Source organism: Mesoplodon bidens, assembly GCF_964165515.1.
Source record: "Mesoplodon bidens genome assembly, chromosome: 16".
Taxonomy (NCBI): domain Eukaryota; kingdom Metazoa; phylum Chordata; class Mammalia; order Artiodactyla; family Ziphiidae; genus Mesoplodon; species Mesoplodon bidens.
The window spans coordinates 42,652,856-42,676,837 of record NC_138173.1 but is presented as its reverse complement, the minus strand read 5'-3'; the positions used below and the strand labels follow the sequence as shown (position 1 = coordinate 42,676,837).

Sequence of the window (23,982 nt, the reverse complement as noted above, 5' to 3'; positions counted from 1 at the left end):
ACACCTTCTAATTTGTAAAGTTAAATCAAAGTCTTAACATTGATCACCATATCAAAATTGTCTACACAAAAATCTTCCTGCCCTTTATGGAGAACAACAAGCTAAATTATTTAAAGATATTTCTCAGGGAACAAGCTTCTCAAGTGATTGTGGGTTTCAAATCCATAATGGACTGCTAGCAATCACTCACCTCTTTCTTTTCTTAAACACAGTACATAAACCAAAGAGGGTACATTTTGAAAATATTTACCACATTTTCCCCCATAACTCTGTTACCTTATGTAAGCTGCTTTATATGGTCTTTCTGGAATATTAATGTGAATCTTCTGCATTAAGATTCTTTCACTTTCAGATCTTTTTCACACAGATCAGATTAAATCCATACCTAATACAAAACTAACAAATCCACTAGAAGCATTTTCACTATTTATCTTTATAACCCAATCAGAAAAAAACCCTCAACATTCTAAGTTTAAATTAATTGCAGTCATGTAAGGAACTTATTTTTAAAATCAGAATTAATTTTTTTAAGTGACTGAGAAAATCTCTCCCTTTGTTAATCTCTCCCTTTCTTAACTTCCTCACCATTCTTCTAGTCTATCACATTTATTATATACCTACTAAAACAAAATTGATACTAACGTCTTTTTCACTTTTGAAGATCCATCTCATATGTTACTGCCTTTGTAAAATACCTACAGATCCCATAGAATGAATTTGTTAATAATTTCTCTATAATTGCAGGGCATGCTCATCTCTATTACATCTTATAATCAGGGTCACCATGTCCTTCTGTATAGGTTGGACACTACACAATTCTAGAAAGTACCATTCAATCTGTACTTGTGTGAATGGCAGGCTCTAGATGTATGACCAACAGGTGTGACCATTCCACATGAGCCCTGTCTTTTCTGGGCTTGCAATGTTTTCTTAAATATTTCTTTCTAAAAGACTACTCCCAAGATAGGTACTAATTTTCATCTTGACATTCCAATGAATACAGTACTTAGCAAACAACTGTTTAATGGAACACTCTCCTTTCTGCCAAATGTCCACAATATTTAACTTCATTTATCAGTTTTACTTGTACTAGCTTTGTGTAGCAATGTATCACCCCAAGCTTTGATTACTCTACCAAAGTATTTCACAAAGTGTATTTTGTGCAATGTTAACATGTAGGATAAAGGGGTCTTTGGTTAAATAAGTTTGAAGAGTACTGCGTTGAAGAAAGTCAAAGTTTTCTTTACTGCAAGAGCTTTTGTATTCTAACAATATTAAGAATCTCCAAGAAAGGATTCACTGTATTTACCCTAAAAGGATATGTCCCATTGACTCCATAAGGGCACATTCCTAGATTTTCATTTGGGGGAAAAAAACGTAATCCTATCACTTAGGTCATTGTGTTTCTTAAGATTTGGAATGAGCAGGGGTAGAGAAGTTGTTTATGCAGGGGTCAAATAGATCTACTCCAGCATGTGTTTATGCAAAAACAAAAACATAACTTCTCCCTCTATTATATTACAGTAGTTCTCAGTGGTAAAAACTCAGGCCTCTATGGGGTGTTTCAGAAATGTATTAGGGTATTTTTGGTTGACTAATGATTGGGTGTCACTACTGGAATTTAAGGGTTAGCAGTTAGGGTATCAAGAGGTCTTATGATATACAGGACTGTCCGGAAAAATGAACACTATCTTACAGACATTGAAGTAGGTAAAAATCCTGTTTATAAGTCAACATTTGAGCATAAAACTGAATTCTGTTTTAAATCTAAACACAATATTTTTGCATTTATGCATGATTTTATTATATATTAAGAGTTCCAGAAATGCAACTACTGAAATGAAAAGAATAAACAGTTTTGTTTGAAACTTTATCAAGTTTGCCATTACCTCAGGAAATCACAGCAACAACAACAGTACCAACTTGTGGTATTTAACATAGACCTGCACAAGTCTATTTGTGGCAGACACACTCACAGTAATTCTATGCACCTGGCTACTTCATTACAACTTCTAATGTAACCATGCCTGAGCATTTATATATTAAAATAATAATTACTATACCTTAAATTACTTTCCTTTAATCCTTTATATTTTATTCAAGATACTAGATATTTTTGAAATTATATGTATATGTAGGTTATATTATGTTTATTTTCATTTCAGGATAGTAAAGGGGGCTTTATAAAACATTTGTTATTAAAAGGCGCACTGGCACATTGGGTGAGGTTATGGTATAAAAATGAAAAGAAAGGCTTTTCAGAAAGGCTTGATCAGAAGGAAGAAGGAGAGAACTTTGGGTCGGACAAGACTGAAAAATCACTAACCTAAAGATAACAAAGACACTCTGGTTCTGAGCCTCTTTTGTATCAGCTTCTACATTTCCATACTTCTGAGGAACCATACATTTACTGTCTCAGTTTTTGCCATTTCACAGAACCCCTACTGTCCTGAACTACCCCACTAACTACTGAAAGTGATTAAAATACTTGGACCTAAAAGAAACAGTAATACACAGCCACTGCTACCACAGCTCCGCACGAACCTTCTAAACTCACCAGCTTCCACAGAGGTGAGGTCATCTTCATTCTCAATCCTGATACAGAACTCTGTGGTATATACACCACCCTTCATTTAGTAACAGAATTTTTCAGAAACACTTACCTCAGTAGTAGTTCCAATGTCAGCAGATGGGCTACATGTGCTGGTATCTGGAGGAGCTGTGCCTATACTGCTTCTAACTGGAGAACTAGGGACAGGCCCCACCATGGACTCCGGATAAGCTGAAAAAGAACTGAGATTGCCTCTCTTCTGAATCTTATTCCAGACTTCATTCATGATATCAGTTAGCTCATATAAGAGCTGCACCTAAGCAGAAGGGAAAAAATAAAAAGGAAAAACAAATCTTTCAACTTCTAGTCACAACTGACTAAAATATTAAATGTGAGAAAATGACAATAAGTCCAGGGAAATAAGAATATATGAAACAAAAATCTATCAGTGTATCACTGATCATGGTATTATATCATGACCTATAATCTGTGATATATAATTATTATATATTATATATACTGTAATTATTATATATATGATCATGACTATTTTGTCATGATACCACAATTCTGATGAGATACAGAGAAAAATAATTCATATAAAAATATACAATATTAAATATTTTATCATGAATTGAATTTGAGAAATATAATGAATTTATTCATACTTTTAATTTGCCACAGTCAAATTTTGATATTTTATAAGCAATTTAGCATTTCTGTGAAAATAATTTAGCATTTCTTATAAATGCTTAGCATTTATAAAAGCATCTTATAAATTTAAGCAATAAAGCAATTTAGCATTTCTGGGAAAATAATGCTAATAAAATAATGTTAATAAAATAATGCTAATAAAATAGCTTATTATGGTATAGTAGATTTCTTTTAATATATGACTAATAGAACAACCACAAAGAAACGCCTCTTAAACAGAGGTCAGGATCAAAATTAGAAGTCAAATATATCCCAGTAAACATGATTATTTAGTTATACATGAAATAATTACCATTCTTATTTCTGAATTATTTACACATTTAAACTTTCTCTATTTTCTGAAGAATAAATCTGAAACTGGATTTCTTTCCCAGCAAAATAAAGTAAAAAAGAAAGATATAACACAGAATAGTAAAAGGAAAATGTTACATATGAGACTTTTCTATAGATAAAGAACATAAACTATCCAACCTACTATTCCCCTCAGATTTGTCATTCCAATATTCAGAAAAAAAAATTGTTTAACTTGCACGTTGTTTGACTAAGTTCTAAGATATTTACATAAGATTTCATAAATAAGCATTAATCATGGAATCTGTATGACAACATATTGCCATATACTGTATAAAACAAGCCTGGGGGAAAAATGCAAACACAATGTATAAGCAAATCCACAGCTGGATACCATATTCTGCTTGCCATTAAAAAAAAAAAAAAAAGAAAGAAAGAAAGAAATTCTCATATTTATAAGAAGTTTCAGCCCCAGGACACATCCAGATGATAAAGCTGGCTTCTTATGTGGGCAGAACAGATGCCTAAAAACAGTGTTGTCAATCCTTATTTGATATAAAACAGTATATGGGTTACAGTTTTCTCCTGCTTTTTGTGTGATGCAGTCTCAAATCTCAGGTTATAGCTCTTTTTGTTTAAAAAAAATATCTAATGGCTAGAGATCCTACAAAAAAGCTCTTAGAACAATTTTAGTTCAAATTCTTTTGTCTTTCATAATCATGAGTGTTTTCTAAAAAGAAACCATTTTGTTCCAAACCTAACTTTTTAAAAAGATTATTTTACTTTTTCTTAAACAATTAGAACTGACAAATAAGGAAAGCATAAACAGTTTCTAAATACTTTCAAAGGCATAAGGTTTATTTACCTAAGAGAATTGATGCCGCTTTTATTGTCACTACTTCTGGTTTCCTTTAACCGTTACCGTTAAAAAATTGTATATGAATGTCACCAAGTACACTGTGTATTCAGCATGCCAAGCAAACACTGACATAAACTTTAAACGTATTATTATTTTAAAAGAAGAAAGTTGCTATCACAGAATCCAGACTTCACAAATTCAGGTTTTAAAAAATAGGGCAAAAATGCTGAAGATAAATGTTCAACTCTTATCCTTCAAGCTGTACTGAAAACCATGCCAACTAAAGTCACAAGGAGCTACCACTACCTACCTATTAAAAGACGTCTGAAATTAAAAAGCATAACCAGACCAAGTATCAGTAAAGATGTAGAGCAGCTAAAACTCTCATTTACTCTGATGGAATGCAAAATTTAGAATACAGCTTGGCCATTTCTGAGAAAAACATATACCTACCATGTGAATGAGCCATTTCCTAAGTGTTTCCCCAAGAAAAATTAAAGTCTATGTCCACACAAAGACCTATATAAAAATGTTCATAAAAGTTTTATTTGTAATAGTCTAAAACTGGAAAAAATCTCAAATGTTAACCAATAAGTTAACCAACAATACAACAGAATACTTAGCAATAAAAAGAAATAAATTAGAGATTCATGCAAAACCAAGGATTAACCTCAAAATTGTTATGCTGAATCAAGGAAGCTAGGCAAGAGAGAAAGAGAGAGAGAACACAAACTGTATGATTCCATTTATACAGAATACTAGCAAATGAAAATTAATCAATAATGACAGTATCAGTGATTGCCTGGGATTGGGGGAGGAGTAAAAGGGAGGATTACAAAGGGGCACAAAGAAACTTTTGAGGATGATGGATTAATGCATTATCTTGATTGTGAAGATGATTTCATGGGTATACATAGTCAAACCTTAACAAATTAGATAATCTAAACATGTGCAGTTTATTGTATTTATGTCAACCCCAATAAAACTTTTTAAAAAGATCTCTAAAAAATGAGCACCATGTGAGGCAGCTTTATATGGGTTATGTATGAAGGTGACTGAATATCAATAATATTTTGCATATCAAATACTGATTTGATATGCAAGATATTAAATATAAAAAAGTAACATTTTATTGTTGAAAAATTAACTGCACATACATTTTCTCATTTAATCTTATAACCAATCAGAAAGAAGACTTAATTGGACTGGAGAAGCTGAGACAAACCTCAAGGAAATACATTCTTTTTTTTTTTTTTTTTTTTTGCGGTATGTGGGCCTCTCACTGTTGTGGCCTCTCCCGTTGCGGAGCACAGGCTCCGGACGCGCAGGCTCAGCGGCCATGGCTCACGGGCCCAGCCGCTTCGCGGCATGTGCGATCTTGCCGGACCGGGGCACAAACCCGTGTCCCCTGCATCGGCAGGCAGACTCTCAACCACTGCGCCACCAGGGAAGCCCAAGGAAATAAATTCTTGAAGGATAGATAGGATTTAAGTGGGTTCAAAAAGCCATTCCAGTCATAAGAATACCAAAAGCAATAGCCAAGTACATGACATAGTGGCCATGACAAGTTTTGCAGCGTATTAGGAGAGTCAGATAGAAGAGTAAATAGAAAGGTAGACATGAAGAAGAAAAACCATGGATATACAATGTCAATGGAAACCAAGCAGGAATGGAACTTCAACAAGCAATTACTGATCCATGTTGAACAAAAAAGAGCTCTACGTGAATATGAATTTAGAAAGGCTATTTCATTTGGCACGCAGGTTGTTACTAATCATTAAAATTCATTTTCAAAAGAAAGAGTTTTTGCCAAAAACAAAAACATCCTTTTCATACAGAGCATTACACTTAGTCTACTTTTGTTTAAAAGATAAAAATAAAAACCAGGAGCTCAGAGAAATTAAAAATGGGTGATTTGTGTAAGACTATAAATCCAGTTTTGTACGAACTGAATGCTTATGTTCTTAGACAGTAATGCCAAATTCCATTAGCTTGGTGAAAACTGAACTTACAGCAATAAAAGCTATGACAAAATGGATAGAAAAGGAGCATAAAACCCATTATTTCTCTAGTTTTACAACTTAAAACCCCAAAATACAAAGATACTTTTATGTTTCTAGGAATGCCTTATAGGTAGACAAAATGTATCAATTTATTGGTAGAGGGAAAATTAAAATTTTATTATATTAAAGAAGATTCTATATTAAAGAAGATTCATTTAATTTTGGAATGAACACAATTTTTAAGGTCTGAGAGACTAGTGCCTAAAGACATTAAAGGGAATTGGGTAACTTTAGTAAAACACTTAAGATAAAAGGCAAGGTTGGTGAAAATCACTCCTAGGAACAAATTCTCTGAATATTCAACCAGGTTAAATATTTACAGCGTCTAAGGCTTTTAATGGCAGTGAGTTCCAGGAACTGACATAGCGATTTAGGTCTCTGTAGTTGATACAGAGATCTACAACAATGTCAGACATGACAAAAAATTTGGTCTAGGCCTGCCCCACATATAGAGCTTGCACTATATTTTAGAGTATATAAACTACTTGAGGGCTCTGAGCAATAATGAACCAAATTAATTACTGTACAAGAGCAAACACTTCTGACCTCACTCTAACGAATAAACAAAAGAATGGTACTTAAGTAGGAATTACTTGAATGGAATCAAGAAGCTTATACACTGGCTATAATCCAAAGTTCATAAAGCTTTTGACAGTGTATGTGAAATTTAGTGGGCATATACATTGTTCTGGGGAAAAGGCTTTTATAACACTCTTAAAGAAGTCCATGGCACAAAAAAGGGTAAGAAGTACTTCACAAAAAACACAAATAAGAAACAAAAAAAAACCCCAGATTAATCAGTGAGAAACCACTCACAAGAAAGAGGTTTATTTTGGGTCATTAATCTTAAAAGAAAAAATAAAAATAGTAAAAGAAATTTTAGGATCTTATATGCATATGGATATTTGGAATTTAGGGCCCATGATACACTTTATAAGGCAGGACACCCAGAAAATAAAAAGAGACATATAGATATATTTCACTAAAAAAGATTAAATGTTTTTGGCCAAAGATGCCATAAAGTTTAAAGGCAAATAACTGCATTACAGATACAGGGTTTGTATTTATAGAATATAAGGGAGGCTCTTCAAATTGCTAAGAAATTTAATAGAAAAATTAAGTAAATGATATGATATTTCAACCATAAAAGAGCAAATTCACTGGCCAATAAACACTGAAAAATCTGTTCATCCTTATTAATAATCAGGAAAATACAAATTAATGTAAACAATATGAACCGTCAATTCACAAAAGAGCAAACTCAACAGCCAATAAACATTTGAAAAGTTGCTCAAACACCTGGTTTCATTTCCCTTCAGCATGAAGGATTTCCTTTAGGATTTCTTGTAGTGCAGTCCTAATCTATTGGTGATAAGATTCTTTCATGTGAAAAATGTCTTTATTTTGTCTTCATTCATAAATGTTATATATTTTTTTTTACCTAGAATTTTGGGTTGAGAGGCTTTTATTTTTCTTAATTTTCACGATTTAAAGATGTTGTTCTTTTGATCACTACAGTTTCTTATGAGAAGTAAGCTAACAAAATCTTGGTTCTCTTGCATGTAATGTGTCATTTTTTTCTCATGATACCTTCAAGATATGCTCTTTATCTGTGGCTTTCAACAGTTGGATTATGATGTGTGTAGGCATGGCCTTCTTCATGTATTTATCTTATTAATTTTTCTCCCCTCATTTCTGGCCTACATGTAGCACTCAATAAATATCTGCTGAATTCACTTAGGAAAAAAAAAAAAATCAAGTCATCCTTTGTAATTTTGACGGAATCCAGAGGGAGTCTGGAAGCACAGGCTAAAGCAACCACTCACAAAAAAGAGGTTTATTTGGAGTCTCATGTTTTACCATTAAAATTTAGGTTAATCTGGCACACAAGGACATAAAAGAGTACTTACTCCTTACTTTTTTCTTTGAGTACATGTTGATTCTTCAAAGTGCTATATTGTTTTGTCACTTCCTGTCCCTTCAGGAATACCGCTACATTCCACCAGGGATTTTCATACCAATTTACATAGAGGATCTCACATTTTATATCAGAGTCGATCTAAACTAACAAAATGACATTCATATACCATTTGAGAGTTTGCAAAGTATTTTCATAACTATCTCACTTAAACTTCCCAACAACCTGGTGATCAACTTTGGATATAGCAGGTGCTAACAATTTTACAGAAGTTGGTTTATCAGGACTTATCAAGAAGATAAAGTAGAATTAAGTGAATAAATAACATTCATTACACTTTGGGTGCAAAGGGATTCTCAGGGCATGAGGTTCATTCAGTCTTGGTTTAATTCTCAGGAAAGGAAAAAAAAAAAAAGGCCCTTGGTATTTGGGGAGAAGCAGCAAGGAGACCGTGGGAGTCAAGTGATCAAAGAACGGACAAAAGGAAGGAGCAGACATAAGAAGGTAATACCAGGCCAAACATAAGTTCTATCTATGTGATGACTGGCTTAGAACTGGTTTATATTTAAACAACAACAACAAAACCTGAGCTTAGTTCTAAATAAGGTAAATATCTAAAGAAGATATCCCAGAGCTCTAGTTTTGAGCCACAGTCCTACATTTAGTAAGACCCTCAGAAATCACCATACTATTGAGTATATCAAAGTAAAAGAAAAACAATTGTTTAAAGATTAATAAAAGTGGAGTCCCAGGCTAAAACCATAATGGGAACAGAATTTATTCTCAGCTGGGATAGCTATGGATAACCAGAACATGTGGAGTAGGACAATCCTCCCAAGGCTATAATGACTCCTAAAATAAGTCTCTAAAATATAAGGTCTCTGGTAGATAACTCCAAGTAGTAGTTAGCTGTCTATTATATAGGGACTGAGCTACTACTAAATATAAACTATGAGTAAAAATTTTTTTCTTATTATCGTCAAAAGTTTCTTCATATCCCTTTGTAGTCTATCCTTCCTACCACCCCCTTCTCCTTCCCTCTCCCTGCCCTGCCTCCAGGCAACCAGGAACCTACTTTCTGTCACAATGTAGTAGTTTACACATTATAACATTTTATATAAATGGAATTATACAGTAAGTACTCTTTTTTGGTCTGGCTTCCTTCACTCAGTGTAATGACTACAATATTTTTTCATGATCTTGCATTTTATCAATAACTCAGTCTTTTTTATGGCTGAATAGTATTACATTGTATGGATAAGCCATAATTTGTTTAATTTGTTAAATTCACTTACTGATGAACATTTGGGTTATGTTTAGTTTTTGGCTATACAAATAAAGCTGTTAAATACATCCATGTAGAAGTCTCTGAGTGGATATACATTTTTGTTTCCCTGAAGAAATACTTAGGGAAGAATGGCTCAGTCATATGTATTTTTTCTCCCCCTCCAGGAACTTCAAAGTTGTTTCCAAAGTTGTTATGTAATTTTTACAGTCCCATCAGTAGTATACAGAGTTCTAGTTCGTTCATAATACTCCATCTTTTAAATTATAGCCAAGCTAATAGGTATGTAGTGGTATGTTTTCATGTTTTATTTTGTTTTTTCCTGATGAATAATGATGTTGAGTATCTTTTCATGTGTTTACTGACCAGTCACACATCTTGTGTGGTTCTAATCTTTTCCCCATTATTTGTATTCATGTTATTTTATTTATTGTTCTTTGTCTTCAGGTTACCAAGTAGAAAGGATTCCATAAATATTCTGGTAACAGTTTGATAAATGTGTTGCTAATACTTTTTCCAAGTGTCTGGCTCTCTGCTATCTTAATGTGTCTTTTGAGGAGAAAATGTTTTTAAACTTGATTATGCCCAATATCTAGATCAATTTGGGGACAGCTGCCATCTTAACAATATTGTATCTTCTAATCTATGAACAGGTATCTCACTCCATTTAGATGTTCAAGTTCTCTCAGCAATGTTTTGTGGTTTTCAGGGTAGAGGTCTTGGACATCTTTTGTTAGATTCATTTGTGTATGTTTGTTGGCACCAATATAAATGGAACTGATTCATTCCATTTTCCAGTTGTTAGCTGCCAGTACAGAAAAATACAATGGGTTTTTATATATTTATTTTGTCTCCTACAACCATAATAAGTTTGTTAGTTCTAGTAATAGTTTCTTAATTCCTCCAGGATCTTCTGTAAAATATTTGATCATATGAAAATAGGGAGAGTTTTACTTCTTTACTTATCTTTGTGTCTTTTATTTTTTTTGCTTGGTTAATTGCAATGGCTAAGATGGCCAGTATGACAAAGAACAGGTGATAGAAGGTGGCATTCTGGGCTTTTTCTTGATCTTAGTGGGAAACAGTTCAATATTTTAGAATTAAGTGTGATATGTGGTTTCTCAGATATGAGTTATTATTTAATGTCCAGATATTTACAGTTTTCCTAGTTAATTTATTATTGATTTCTAATATAATTTGACTATGGTTAGATAATATACTTTACTGATTTTAATTCTCTTAATATAATGAGACCATGTACACCTGAAAAAAATGTGCATTCCATGGTTGCTGAATATAGTGTTCTATAAATGTCAATTAGGTCAAGGTGAGTTCACAGTATTTTTCATATCTTCTATATCTCCAATTATTTATTTTTCATCTAGTTGCTTTACAACCACTGAGAGAGATGGTATAAAAATTTCCTAATATGATTGAATAGAATTACCTGTTTTTTCCTTTAATTCTGTCCATTTTTCTTTCATGTCCTTCTTTATCTCTGGTAATACTTTTTCTTTTTGTCTATTTTATTTGATATTAAAATAAATAAGTCCATCCTTCTTATGCTGTTTGTATGGTGTATTTTTTCCTATGCATTTATTTATATTGTTTCTTTATATTTTAACTGTTTCTCTTTTAGGCAATGTATGTAGAGTCTTGCTTTATTCCTACCCTAATAGGAGCAGTTGGACCAGGGGTCAGCAGACTTTCTGTAAATGGTCAGATAGTAAATATTCTAGACTTTGTGAGCTACATAGTGTTCTCCCTTGCTGTTACTTAATTCTGTGGTTGTAGCATGATGGCAACCTTACACAACATGTGAAAAAAAGCGTGTGGCCAAATTTATCTGCAGGCCTTAGTTTGCTGAATCCTGGTCTAAACACTCCCAGTTAGGATCATAACATTTAATGTAATTCTTGCTAAGGCAGGATCAGCCCTACAATTTAATTTTCTGTTTTCTGTTTCCATCCTCTGTTTTTTTGTTTGTTTGTTTGTTTTTGCAGTACGCAGGCCTCTCACTATTGTGGCCTCTCCCGTTGCGGAGCACAGGCTCCGGATGCGCAAGCTCAGCGGACATGGCTCACTGGCCCAGCCGCTCTGCGGCATGTGGGATCTTCCCTGACCAGGGCACGAACCCGTGTCCTCTGCATCGGCAGGCGGACTCAACCACTGCGCCACCAGGAAAGCCCCATTTGATTGTTTTTATACTTTACTTCTCCACTGAGAATTCTTACGTTTTTCATTCAGTGTTGCTTTCCTTTACACCTCATAAAAAAAAATTATAATAGCTGTTTTAAAGTCTTTTTTGCAATTCAATTATTTAAAAACCAAATTGGGAACATTCATTTATGTTGTTAGTTTTTGCTTTTTTTCCCCCCAGAGTATACAGAAATAATCAGTGGGACTGATGGGCTGCGATGGGCTTCTGCTGCTATGATAGAACTAAATCTATTTTTTCCCTTTTAACAGCTTCTGTGATAAAGGATCTAAAGAAGGTGAATCTGCTTCTCTATAATCTGTTTGCTAGAGCTGCCATATAAAGGTGCCATAAACTGGGTGGCTTAAAACAACAGAAACTTATAGTTTCATGGTTCTGGAGATTAGAGAGTCCCTACTCAAGGTAATAGCAGGGCCACGCTCCGGGACTCAAGAGAATCCTTCGTTGCCTCTGGTTCTTCTTCTGGTGGTAGCCAGCAATTCTTGTGTTTTTTGGCTTGCAGCTGGATCAGTCCAATCTCTGCCTCCATTCACATGGCACTCTCCCTGCACATCTTCACGTCAACTTCCCTCTGTGACTGTCTATTTCCAAATTTCCCTTTTTATAAGGGTATCAGTCAACCCGATGAGGGCTCACCCTAATGAATTCATTTTAACTTGATTACCGCTATAATGATCCTATTAACAGATAAGGTCACATGATGAGATACTACAAGTTAGGAATTCAACATATCTTTTGTCGGAGACACAATTCAACCAACAACAGTTTTCCTTCCTCTAGGAAATGCATTTCAACAACCATCAGCACTAGCATTCAAAGAATAATCTAAGAGGAGTTAAGTCATTTCATAATTATTCTCTTCTATACTACTATGGGTCATAATAGAATGGCAAATGGCCATTAATCTGGAATATTTACTATTGTTCAAAAGAATTTACTACTGATTGTAAAAGAAATTACTTTTATAATGGTGGATAAGCTATTAGTTTAGTATAACTGCCTCATCATAATTCTAACTGTATGTATTTTTTTAATAAGGCCATCACCAAGATTAAATTAGCAGGTCCGATCTTTTCAAAATGCACAAATATATATGAAAGTTAAACCAAACTGTAGAGTATACAGTAGGTGGAGCAAGGCAGAGAGAAGAGGGAAAAGGAGGAGGATGGTTTCAGTAAGGAGGCTCTATAACATATGAATAATATTTGAACCCACTTAAAAAAACACACTTTAAAAACTAGCTCGTCACCACTAATGCTGGAATAAACAAAGATTTATCGACATTGACCTAACAGATCCAATAAAACTCTAAAAAGTATTGTTTTAAAAATATAATTTCAGGGGCTTCCCTGGTGGCGCAGTGGTTGAGAGTCCGCCTGCCGATGCAGGGGATACGTGTTCGTGCCCCGGTCTGGGAAGATCCCACATGCCGCAGAGAGGCTAGGCCCGTGAGCCATGGCCGCTGAGCCTGCGCGTCTGGAGCCTGTGCTCCGCAATGGGAGAGGCCACAACCGTGAGAGGCCCGCGTACCGCAAAAAAAAAAATATATATATATCTATATATATATATCTATATATATATATATATATAATTTCAAATACTATTCAATGTTGATAATCTGCGTAGAAAATATACAAGAGTCTGAGGTCAAAAAAACAAGTATTAAATTATATGTAATTAATAATTTGTATAAACCCAGGAGATCTGTATTCATACTAAATTATAAAACTGTAGAATATAACATGTTTGGCCTATACCAACTGGAATGTTAAAGGATTAACAAAATACCTTTTTTAAAGAGTAAACAGTGCTTTTTTTTTTTTTTAAATACTACACGTTGAGCAAAAGAAGTTTTGAGTGAGAATCTGATCGGAAATTACATTTGATCACTTCAACAGACTCTTCCAGTCTGACAGTAAAGTAGTTCTTCACCGTTTAAAAAACTTTACATCTGCAACTGATTTCATTCCATCAGCCAAAAGATGCATTTATGCTGCCACCATTACATTTTCAGAAGAGTTTGAATTACAAAACTTGAGAGAACTTCAAAGCAATACTTAATCTAACCATTCTGATCTTGATGGCCCTGTTAAAAATAATTTAAGACACTTAATAGAAGAGAAACCCTTCAACAAAATGAGTAACAATTGTTCTTAAATCACATTATTTTAAATTTCCTTTCATAAATCAAATGTACCAACCTGGGGGTTCGAGCATTTTATCTCAAGTGACTCTAGGTCAACATGCAGACAGACAACAAATGAATGCCTCGTATCAGGTCCTGTAGCGAGTAGTTTTTGAGATGTAACAGCTAGAGTAGAGGTACAACCCATAGGTTCCACTAGGCAAAGCGTCACTTGTTTTCCAAAAAGGGTGTATATGCTGAAATGATGCAAGCTGATTGTCCAAGGAAAGGCATCACCTGATAATGGGGACAAAAGGGGGTAGGGAGGCACACAAACAAAAATATAGTTAATTGTCAGTTGATAGTAAGGTATCTACTGTTAATATTTGAAATATAAAACAGTTAATATGGCATCATAAATAGCATATACTGTATCCCAGAGACCAACATGTTAAACAGTTTACATGTTATATAAGGGTTACCTTTTAAAAATGTTTATATTTGTATTTATTATAACATACTACTATATCAATAATTATGTACATTATAAAACATACAAAAGTAGAAATTAAGGAAATGAGATAAAAATATAAATACAAGTTCTAACTTTTTCTTCCCTCACCCTTGTACTAGTGGGTTGTACAGTGCAACTGCTGGGATGTATGCATTATACCTTGGAGACCACAGAGAATGTGTTAAATTAGGAAAATTAGGAAAATGAACTAAAGGTGACCACAGATCTGACTGCAGAATAAAAAAAGAATAAACAATTTACTATGGTCTGTTGGACCATCTGCATCAGAGTCATATGGGCGCTGATATAAAATACAGATTCCTGGTTTCTACTTCAGACCTACTTAATCAGAAATCTCTGATGGTTAAGACCCAGGACGCACGTACATATCTTCAGTTGGTGATTCTTATATATGTTATTTTTAAATCAAGTATATTTTATTTAAAAATAAAAGTACTCATACATTTCGGAATTAACAGCAAAATTTCTTTTATTGTTTTAAAGTTTTTTCTTTTATTAATTTACCAGAGAAAAAATTGTTAATATAAATTTATGAGATAAAACTATCTTTTTTTTTTATTGTGGCTATAGATAAAATACTTTGTGAAATAGCATTAAAAGCATACTCAGTATTAAAACATTCGTAAATATTCATTACCGGGATGCCAATTTGATGGAAAATATGTTCCTATGACTTGTGTTTTTGACTTTGCAATTCTACTAGCACCTGATAGTATAGATAGTATAATACAGACTTCTTTTTAAATATCTAGATTATTTAAAAACAAATTGAAAATATTTATCTTTTAATTAGAGAGGTACTAGTGTCTCACTGAAAATAACTTAGAAAATATTATAAAGAAAAAAATCAAAACCAGACATAATTCACCTTCCATCTTGCTACTCCCAGGAATATGCACTATTAACATTGTTATTATTTTTCCTTCAAGTCTTTTTTCTCTCCCCTGTAGTTTTGGACATGCTCACAGAGAGTTGGAACCAGATCACATCGTACTATTAGGTTCATATTATTTTTCAGTAAGGAAAAAAATACCAAGTGAATAACTAAGTAGATCATGCTATAAACATATATACTAAAGGAATATAAATAAGTATTTGAATTGTGAATGGTGATAGGGGATGCTACAAGATAGATTCTCATATGTTTGAACATTCAAAATGTCTTGATCAAGTAGTTAATAAAATTAAAATTAGAAACTTTGAAATTGAGACCTGGATAATAAAATAAATCTAGCTACATAGCAGTCCACAACAACTTGACTGGAAACAATGGAAACTGCATAATAATATGTGGTCAGCACCGTGGTACTCTGCCTGTCTTAAGACTTAAAATATTTTGCCCCCAGGAAAGAATGACAAACTTTAAATCATCTGTAACTAATTCTGAAATTATTTTAAAACCTACACAAAGTTCTATGCTATTTACAAAATAAAGGCTTTGCCAAATTTGTCTTAAAATACTTTGGAATGATTTCAGGTTACATATTTTAAAATCTGTAGCGAGCTATACATAGTCTTTCAAATTTTATGTTATCCAAGAAGTGTTAAATGGTGATTATGCTGGGTAAAAAGCACCACATTTAAATTCATGAAATAGAAAACATGAATTCCAAATGACATTGGTACTATCTCAGATATGTGTCTCTGCTTCTTCTTTGGAATCAGACCATAACCTGAAATTGGGTATACCATATTCTAAGTCTTAAACAGAACCTTTTAAGGTAATATTTTATGTCCATTTATTTAACAAGCAGATCATCTTTTTTAAAAAGTACACTCTATCTAGAAGAGCTTAACATGTAATGACAAACATTCCCACAATTAATCACTGTGAAAAAATTATCAAAACATAACACATCATTACCTGCACACCTATTCCTTTTACACACACACACACACACACACACACACACACACACACACACACACCCCAAAATAAAAAGCACCTCATCTATTTACAACACTGGCAATATACTGTTCTGAGGACTCCGTAAAATATGCTCAGATATCCATGACGGACCAGGATAATGTACTATTCTGAGACCTTCAAGACTAGTATTTTAACTTTAATTAGAAAGTGCTAAGGGTATAAAATGAGTCTTTCATTTTAGAAAAATTATTTATTGCTGGCAGAATTCAGAAACAGTCAAATTGTCTAAAGAACAAGAAAAAAATAAAAACAAAGCAGGAAGATTGAAAATTCCATTTCTGTGTGAATTTGTGAAACCTCTATACTATTAACAGAGAGAAGAATACCAATAAATTAATTCTCAAAAAATGATAACCAAACACTAATGAACTTCAGATGAATTAATGTAAAAGAAAGTGAATACGGCAAAGCTTTGAGACAAAATGAATAAATAAAATTCAGTGTGAGACTATGTGATACATGTGTCAACAGTGGGGCAGAGGGACCCTGATCATATACATCTAGTTTACAGTCTTCAATACTGGTGGGCAGGGATCAATATTCTGCAAAGAGAATTGGTCTTTCCCTTTCTAAAGATGCTGTGCTTTATTACAGGAAAAAGTATATATACTTTGCACCAAGGTAAATCACCTTACAAATATCAATATGGAAAATGAAGAAAGAAAACTGTTCAATATTAGAGATACTCTCCCTCAGTTGTCTTTCCTTCATAACCTTAGTCATTACATGTCTTTAGAAACAAACAAAAAGGTGTCTTTCTTCTTCTCCTTAACTCTTTTCCCTACGTCCCACAATCCAGTATGTCTCAGGCAGGTTTTTATTTCAAATATGAAATAGTGTAATCAGGAATATTTTACTGCTAATTGTGAGGGTTAACAATTTGGAAACAGATGCAGTGTATTCTACAAACATAAATGAGCCAAAAGTGCTGACACTGTTTCCCCAAACCACTTAGCACTAAACTGATTTACAGACAGTTGAGATAAAGGGTTTCTTTAATTCTACATGATATTAATTTAAGCAGTGGGAATGTTCGAGGAATGAAGGCATTAAAAAAGATATAAAGCATAATCAATTCTCCTGGCAGAGGAGAACTGCTGAAATGCCTGGAAGAGAAGGAAATGAAAATGAGCAACATATAGTTTTATTTGCTCTGTAACCAAATTTCTACTTTGGAAGAAAATACTGCTTTGTATTAGGAAATGTAAAATGTATTGCATGTATAAAATAACATAAATTAAAAATACATTAAATTTATATAAATATATAAAATTTATATTGAAAAATATCATGATTATTAAATCATGATAAAATAGATAATTCATTTCAAATTTGTGAAATATTTTCTTCATATCTAGAAACCCAAGCATTCAGTGCTTGATTCACTTTTTTAATCCCTCCATAGACCTTTGTGCATATATAAATGTTTATAAACTCAGCATGTATTAAAAAAAAAAGGGGAGGGGGTGTTTCCCTGGTGGCGCAGTGGTTAAGAATCTGCCTTGCAATGCAGGGGAGACGGGTTCGAGCCGTGGTCCAGAAAGATCCCACATGCCGCGGAGCAATTAAGCCCGTGTGCCACAACTACTGAGCCTGTGGCTCTAGAGCCTGCGAGCCACAACTACTGAAGCCCGCGCACCTAGAGCCTGTGCTCCGCAACAAGAGAAGCCCCCGCGATGAGAAGCCCGCGCACCGCAATGAAGAGCAGCCCCTGCTCGCAGCAACTAAGACCCAACGCAGCCAAAAATAAATAAATAAAATAAATAAATTTATTTTTTTAAAAAAGCATTCAGTGCTAACTAGTATTCACGTGTGAAAGTTATCACTGGTTTAATCACAACTTAATCATACAGTTTTCATTACTGTATAAAGAAATATAATACTGTTTTTTTAAGATTCCTTAAAATTTATGATTGCAAATATAAACAATGCAAAACCAGAACAATTATGGCTTTTAAAACTAAAAGTAACCTCAAAGACTAGTGCTGTCCTTCAAGCAATTAACATATCAGTAATTACAGTTTTAAAAGAGGTGTCAAAATTACAGCAATGCAGAATTTATTTAAGGTCATATGGTCAGCTAACAAGACATACCCTCAGTTGCTACAGCTTGTCAAGATATGTTACAATTAAACATTTTCTAAAGTGACTTATCACTAACTAATGGCACTTCTTACCTCACTTAAATTATTAAATAGACACCTACATAATTAAGGAAACATTGTCATAAAATATTTCTTGGGCCTCATGACTCAGTGATATGATATATGGATTATAACTTAAAAAATAAATATAGGGTATTTTAAATATCCTTATTTTTAAATGCTGTTTTTTGCTTCCTGATTGTTTTCTACTTTAGCTTTTTCTTAAATAAATGAATAGCCAATTATCCCTTATTAAGCTTTTTAATTGAACATGTATTTTACAACCACCGTGTTCTCAAAACTTTAATAACATAAGAAACGTGATTAAGACGTGATTCCCTTTCCAAAACATTTTCAGCTATATACATTATATTTACAAAAATAATAAAAATACTTATAAACATTTACAACACAAACATCCTAGATAATAAATTCATTTATCATTTCCCTTAACATAACACATAATACATGTAGACATTTTAGTCAATTTGAGTTAAATCTATTACCTTCCCAAGACTTCTGCAAAAGCACTGTTTACTGCTATTAGGTGAAAGTCAAGACTGACTAATGCATAAAAGCTTTGCCATGTTAACCTTCCTAATAAACGAGTATTTGTTAGGAATAAAAGATACACATTTGTGTATTCATTTTATATTACTGACAGAGTATATCAATTTACTTAAGTTGATAAACTGGTTTACTGAGTGCATTAGAACACTATGACACTGCCTCTACAACATGAGCCTGGATTTTGCACCAGGAGACTTAGGTAAATATCCTAGCTCTAATTATCCCTTAGTATTAGAGGAGAAATGCTAATTCCTAATTCCTCTGCTTTTTCCACATGAAGTGCTAAGCCATTTCATGCCTTTTCCTTCACAAGAATTGAGTGGACTATTTCATTACAGTAAAAGAACCAACTTAGTGACAAAAGAAAAGATATAAGAATAAAGAGCAAAGAAAAAGGAAAAAGGTTAAAAAAAAGGTAAAAAGTAAAGTCCTGATTAATTTCACTTCTTTCATTATTTGGTATTATTATTTAAAGAATTTTTTTTGGAAGATAGGAAGTTCACAGATGACCCAAGGACTCTTTCAGTTTAAGAAACTATTCCAAATACTAAATTAAAGAGTTTGGGGACTTCCCTGGTGGTCCACTGGTTAAGACTCTGCCTTCCAATGCAGCGGGTGTGGGTTTGATCCCTGGTCAGGTAGCTAAGATCTCCCACACGCCTCACGGCCAAAAAAAAAAAACAAACCATAAAACAGAAGCAATACTGTAACAAATTCAATAAAGACTTTTAAAAAAAAGTGTGATAATGAAAGAGTCTGAATCAATGAATTGTATTTCGTGAAAACCTCATACAGAAGGGAATTATATGGAAGAAAACCTGAGTCCTGGTGATCATGTTTATCCATAACTTGGAGCCTCAAGTATGGTTTCATTCTCTGGGGCTCAGGTGAACCACTTTAAAAACATGCTAAAGCTGACAGGTATGACCAGGGACTAGCTGTGAAATCAGGAATAGAGCAATTTTTGGTATTGAAAATAACTGTTACTCTGTAGCACAAGATTCTATCACGTTATCAGTGCCAACTGATGGACAATCTAGGTCAAACAGTTACCTAAGGATATAAAAAAGGAACAAAGAAGTCAGGTATGTGACAATCTTATAGATTTGTAAACTGTCAGAGAAAAGGTGACGGGTTAAGTATAGGTATAGATGAGAATACCTAGTAAAGCTATAAATATGAAGAACACCTATCTTTAAAGAAAGTGTAGAGGAAAGGAGCCCATGAATGATATTCAAAAGAAGTAGCCACTATCCACAGAAAACAAATCAAAGAAAGTGGTTATCCAGAAGTTAAGAAAGAATTTCAAAAAAGAATCAATGAACATCAAGGATTAAAAGGTTTCCACTGGATTTGCAAATAAGAGGTTTTGTTCTGTTAACTGAATAAACTGAAAGAAATTTTAGCATTTTTATATGATAACAAGGATTAAATAAGGAGGTTATAATTGATGAAGCAAGTTCCGTAAAAACGTAATGCATAGCATATAGTATGCACTCAATAAATATTTGCTTTATGAAGGAAGGAAGGAAGGAAAGGAGAAAGGGAGGGAGGAATGGACTGAGATGGATAAATGAATAAAAATGGCTTGGTCCTAAACAATGTCAGCAGATGAAAGACTTATTCCAGGTAAGGTAGACTCATTTGTTAAACAAGTATTTACTGAATTAAATATATGCTAGATATTATTCTAGGATCTAGGAAAAGAGCAGTGAACAATATAACCTCACTGTTCTCATGGATCTTGCCTTCTAGTTGTGGAAAGAAGGATAATAAACTAATAATTAAATGACATGTAGTATGTTGATGGTCCTAGATGTTCTGAAGAGCACTTAAGCAGGGTAACAGAATAGGGTGCTGCCACTTTAAGATAGGATAGTCCAGAAAAGCCACTTTGATAAAATGACATTCCATAGAGACATAAGGCATGAGGCTACTTGGGAAAAAAGTGTTCTAGAAGGTGAATAGTAAGTGTAAAAGTCCTGTATCAGGACCCTGTTTGGTTGGGAAGTTGTCAATGCTTTCATTAAGGTAATAAGGAGGTTGTATGCTATGTAGGGGAAATAATCAGATAACCTTGAGGAAAGTGGTGAAAATTTATAATAGCTTTTACAGGGAGTGGAAAGGTATTAAAGGAAGTATAAAAAGTTTACAAAATTATCAATGAGGACCAGAAGTCATTTCTTCCCCCAAAACTGTCAAGAACTTCAGAAAAGAAGCTTAAATGTCAAATAGTTGGAACAATCCAAGGCTACACTTCCTTCCAAGAAACTGAGAATCCACAATATCCAAAATATATAAAGAACTCATGCAACTCAATATCATAAAAACAACCTGATTAAAAAATGGGCAGAGGATCTGAATAGACATTTTTCCAAAGAAGACATACAGATGGCCAACAGACACAGGAAAAGATGCTCAACAAAACTAATCATTAGGGAAATGCAAATCAAAACCACAATGAGATAACACCTCCCACCTGTCAGAATGGCTATTACCAAAAAAGACGATAAATAACAAGTGTTGGCGAGGATGCAGAGAAAAGGGAACCCTTTCAGCACTGTTGATGAGAATGTAAATTGGTACAACCACTATGGAAAACAGGATGAAAGTTCCTCAAAAAATTACAAACAGAACCACCATACAATTTAGCAATTCCACTTCAGGGTATTTATCCAATGAAAACAAAAACACTACTAGAAAAAGATATGTGCACCCCAATGTTCAGAGAAGCATTATTCACAATATCTGAGATATAGAAGCAACGTAAGTGTCTATCAACAGATGAATAAAGAAAATGTGGTGTAGGAGGAGGATATCAAGCTGGTAGAGTAGGAGGACACCGAACTCATCTCCCACAATGAACATATCAAAAAAATACATCTACATGTGGAGCATCTCTCACTGAAAACAAACTGGAGACTGGCAGAAAGGCTACTCTATAACCAAGGCTGTAAAGAAAGATCCACAGGGAGTTGGGTAGGAGGGAGGAGAAGCAACAATCAGGGGGACCTGTACTCCTAACAGGGGACACAGAAGAGGAGGGTAATATCAAGGGCTCAAAGATCCTCCCTGGGGAGTAAGTGGTTTGTACCACATTTTGGACACCTCAGTCCTAGAATCCAAAACCAGGAAGACAAGTCCCCTTAGCTGGTTGGAAAGCAATGGGACTTAACGGAAGAAACCAAGACTCTACTCCTGAAGAGTGCATGTGCAAACTTGCTAACTCCTTGAAACAAGGCAGAGGAAGCAGACTGAAACTGCCCAGGGCTCTGGTGGGTTTCCTGCAACAAAGGTCACAGCACGTGCTCCTGCCTGCAGCAGGTGCCTGCTCCTGCCCCTCTTACTCTGTCTGGCTCAGCTCCCTCCAGGGCAATGGCTGACACTGCCAAGGAAAGTACACACCTGGGGATGGAACCAGTCAGACCCAGCATTGCATCTGAACAGGGCGAGAGCAGACATTACTGGCACTGACAGAGAGTGGTGGATTACGAGCCATCTGGAGCTCTGATTGCTGTGTCATGAACGTTACAGCTCAAATGGCACTCCACACTGGGTACCCTCTCCAGGCCCTCTTGCTCCAGCGATACTCCCTTCTGGGGCAAAGGTGTCATTGCCAGGAGGGAGTATAGTACAAACTTAAAGGGAATGGAACCAGCTCAGACTGACTTTCAGGGTTTCTTGTCCAGCATCTGGGAATCTGACCCTACCCACCCACATGTGGATGATGACCACTGAGCACAGGAGAAGCTCCAAGCTCACACCTGGCTCTAGTGCTAACAGCAAAAAGAAAAGCAAATTTAAAAATGAGGACAGTTTAAGGGACCTCTGGACATCAGCATACTAACATTCATGTCATAGGGGTCTCAGAAGGAAAAGAAAGGGGTAAAAAATGTATTTGATGAAATTATGGCTGAAAACTTGAACCTGAAGAAAGAAACAGGTAACCAGGTAGAGGAAGCACAGAGAGTCCCAAACAAGATGAACCCACAGAGACCCACAGTAAGACACATCATAATTAAAACAGCAAAAGTTAAAGAAAGAATTCTAAAGGCAACAAGAGAAAAAGAATCACATAGAAGGGAACCCCCATAAGGCTATCAGCTGGTTTTTCTGTGGTAAGTTTGTAGGCCAGAAGGGAGTGGCAGATATATTGAAAGTGCTAAAAGGGAAAAATCTACAACCTAGGTTATTCTACCCAGCGAGATTATCATTCAGAATTGAAGGAGAAATTAAAAAAACTTCTCAGACAAGCAAAAACTAAAACACTTCATCAGTAATAAGTGAAATGTTAAAGGGTCTTTGCTAAGTGGAAAACAAAAGGTTACAAAAAGAATAATCTATAGGAAAGGAAAAATTCCCACTACTAAAAGCAAACATATACTAAAGGCTGTGGATCAACCACTTAAATAAGCTAGTACAAATATTAAAAGACAAAAATTGTAGGGACTTCCCTGGTGGTCCAGTGAGTAAAACTCCACGCTCCCAATGCAGGGGGCCCAGGGTCAATCCCTGGTGGGGGAACTAGATCCCACATACATGCCACGACTAAGAGTTCGCATGCCGCAACTAACGAGTCCGCATGCCACAACAAACGTGCCACAATGAAGATCCCATGTGCTGGAACTAAGACCTGGTACAGCCTAAATAAATAAATAAATAAATAAATAAAAATAAAGACAAAAATTGTAAAATCAACTTTAGTTACAAAAAAGAGTTAAGGGATAAACATGAAAATGTAAAATATGACTTCAAAAACAAAACATGGGGGATGGGAGT

General features: G+C 34.4%; 1 protein-coding gene across 10 annotated transcripts in view; it reads right to left on the bottom strand.

Annotated features, from left to right (window-relative positions):
* The window catches only part of VPS13B (vacuolar protein sorting 13 homolog B), an 805,800-nt gene that overhangs the window by 405,332 nt on the left and 376,486 nt on the right, over nucleotides 1-23,982 (bottom strand). For all 10 annotated transcript variants that reach the window (XM_081258369.1, XM_081258366.1, XM_081258373.1 and 7 more), the window contains 2 exons: nucleotides 14,101-14,321; nucleotides 2,664-2,867 (listed from right to left, as the gene is read on the bottom strand). In XM_081258369.1, the coding sequence (XP_081114495.1) occupies nucleotides 2,664-2,867; nucleotides 14,101-14,321 (425 nt within the window). The remainder of the gene's footprint in view (nucleotides 1-2,663; nucleotides 2,868-14,100; nucleotides 14,322-23,982) is intronic.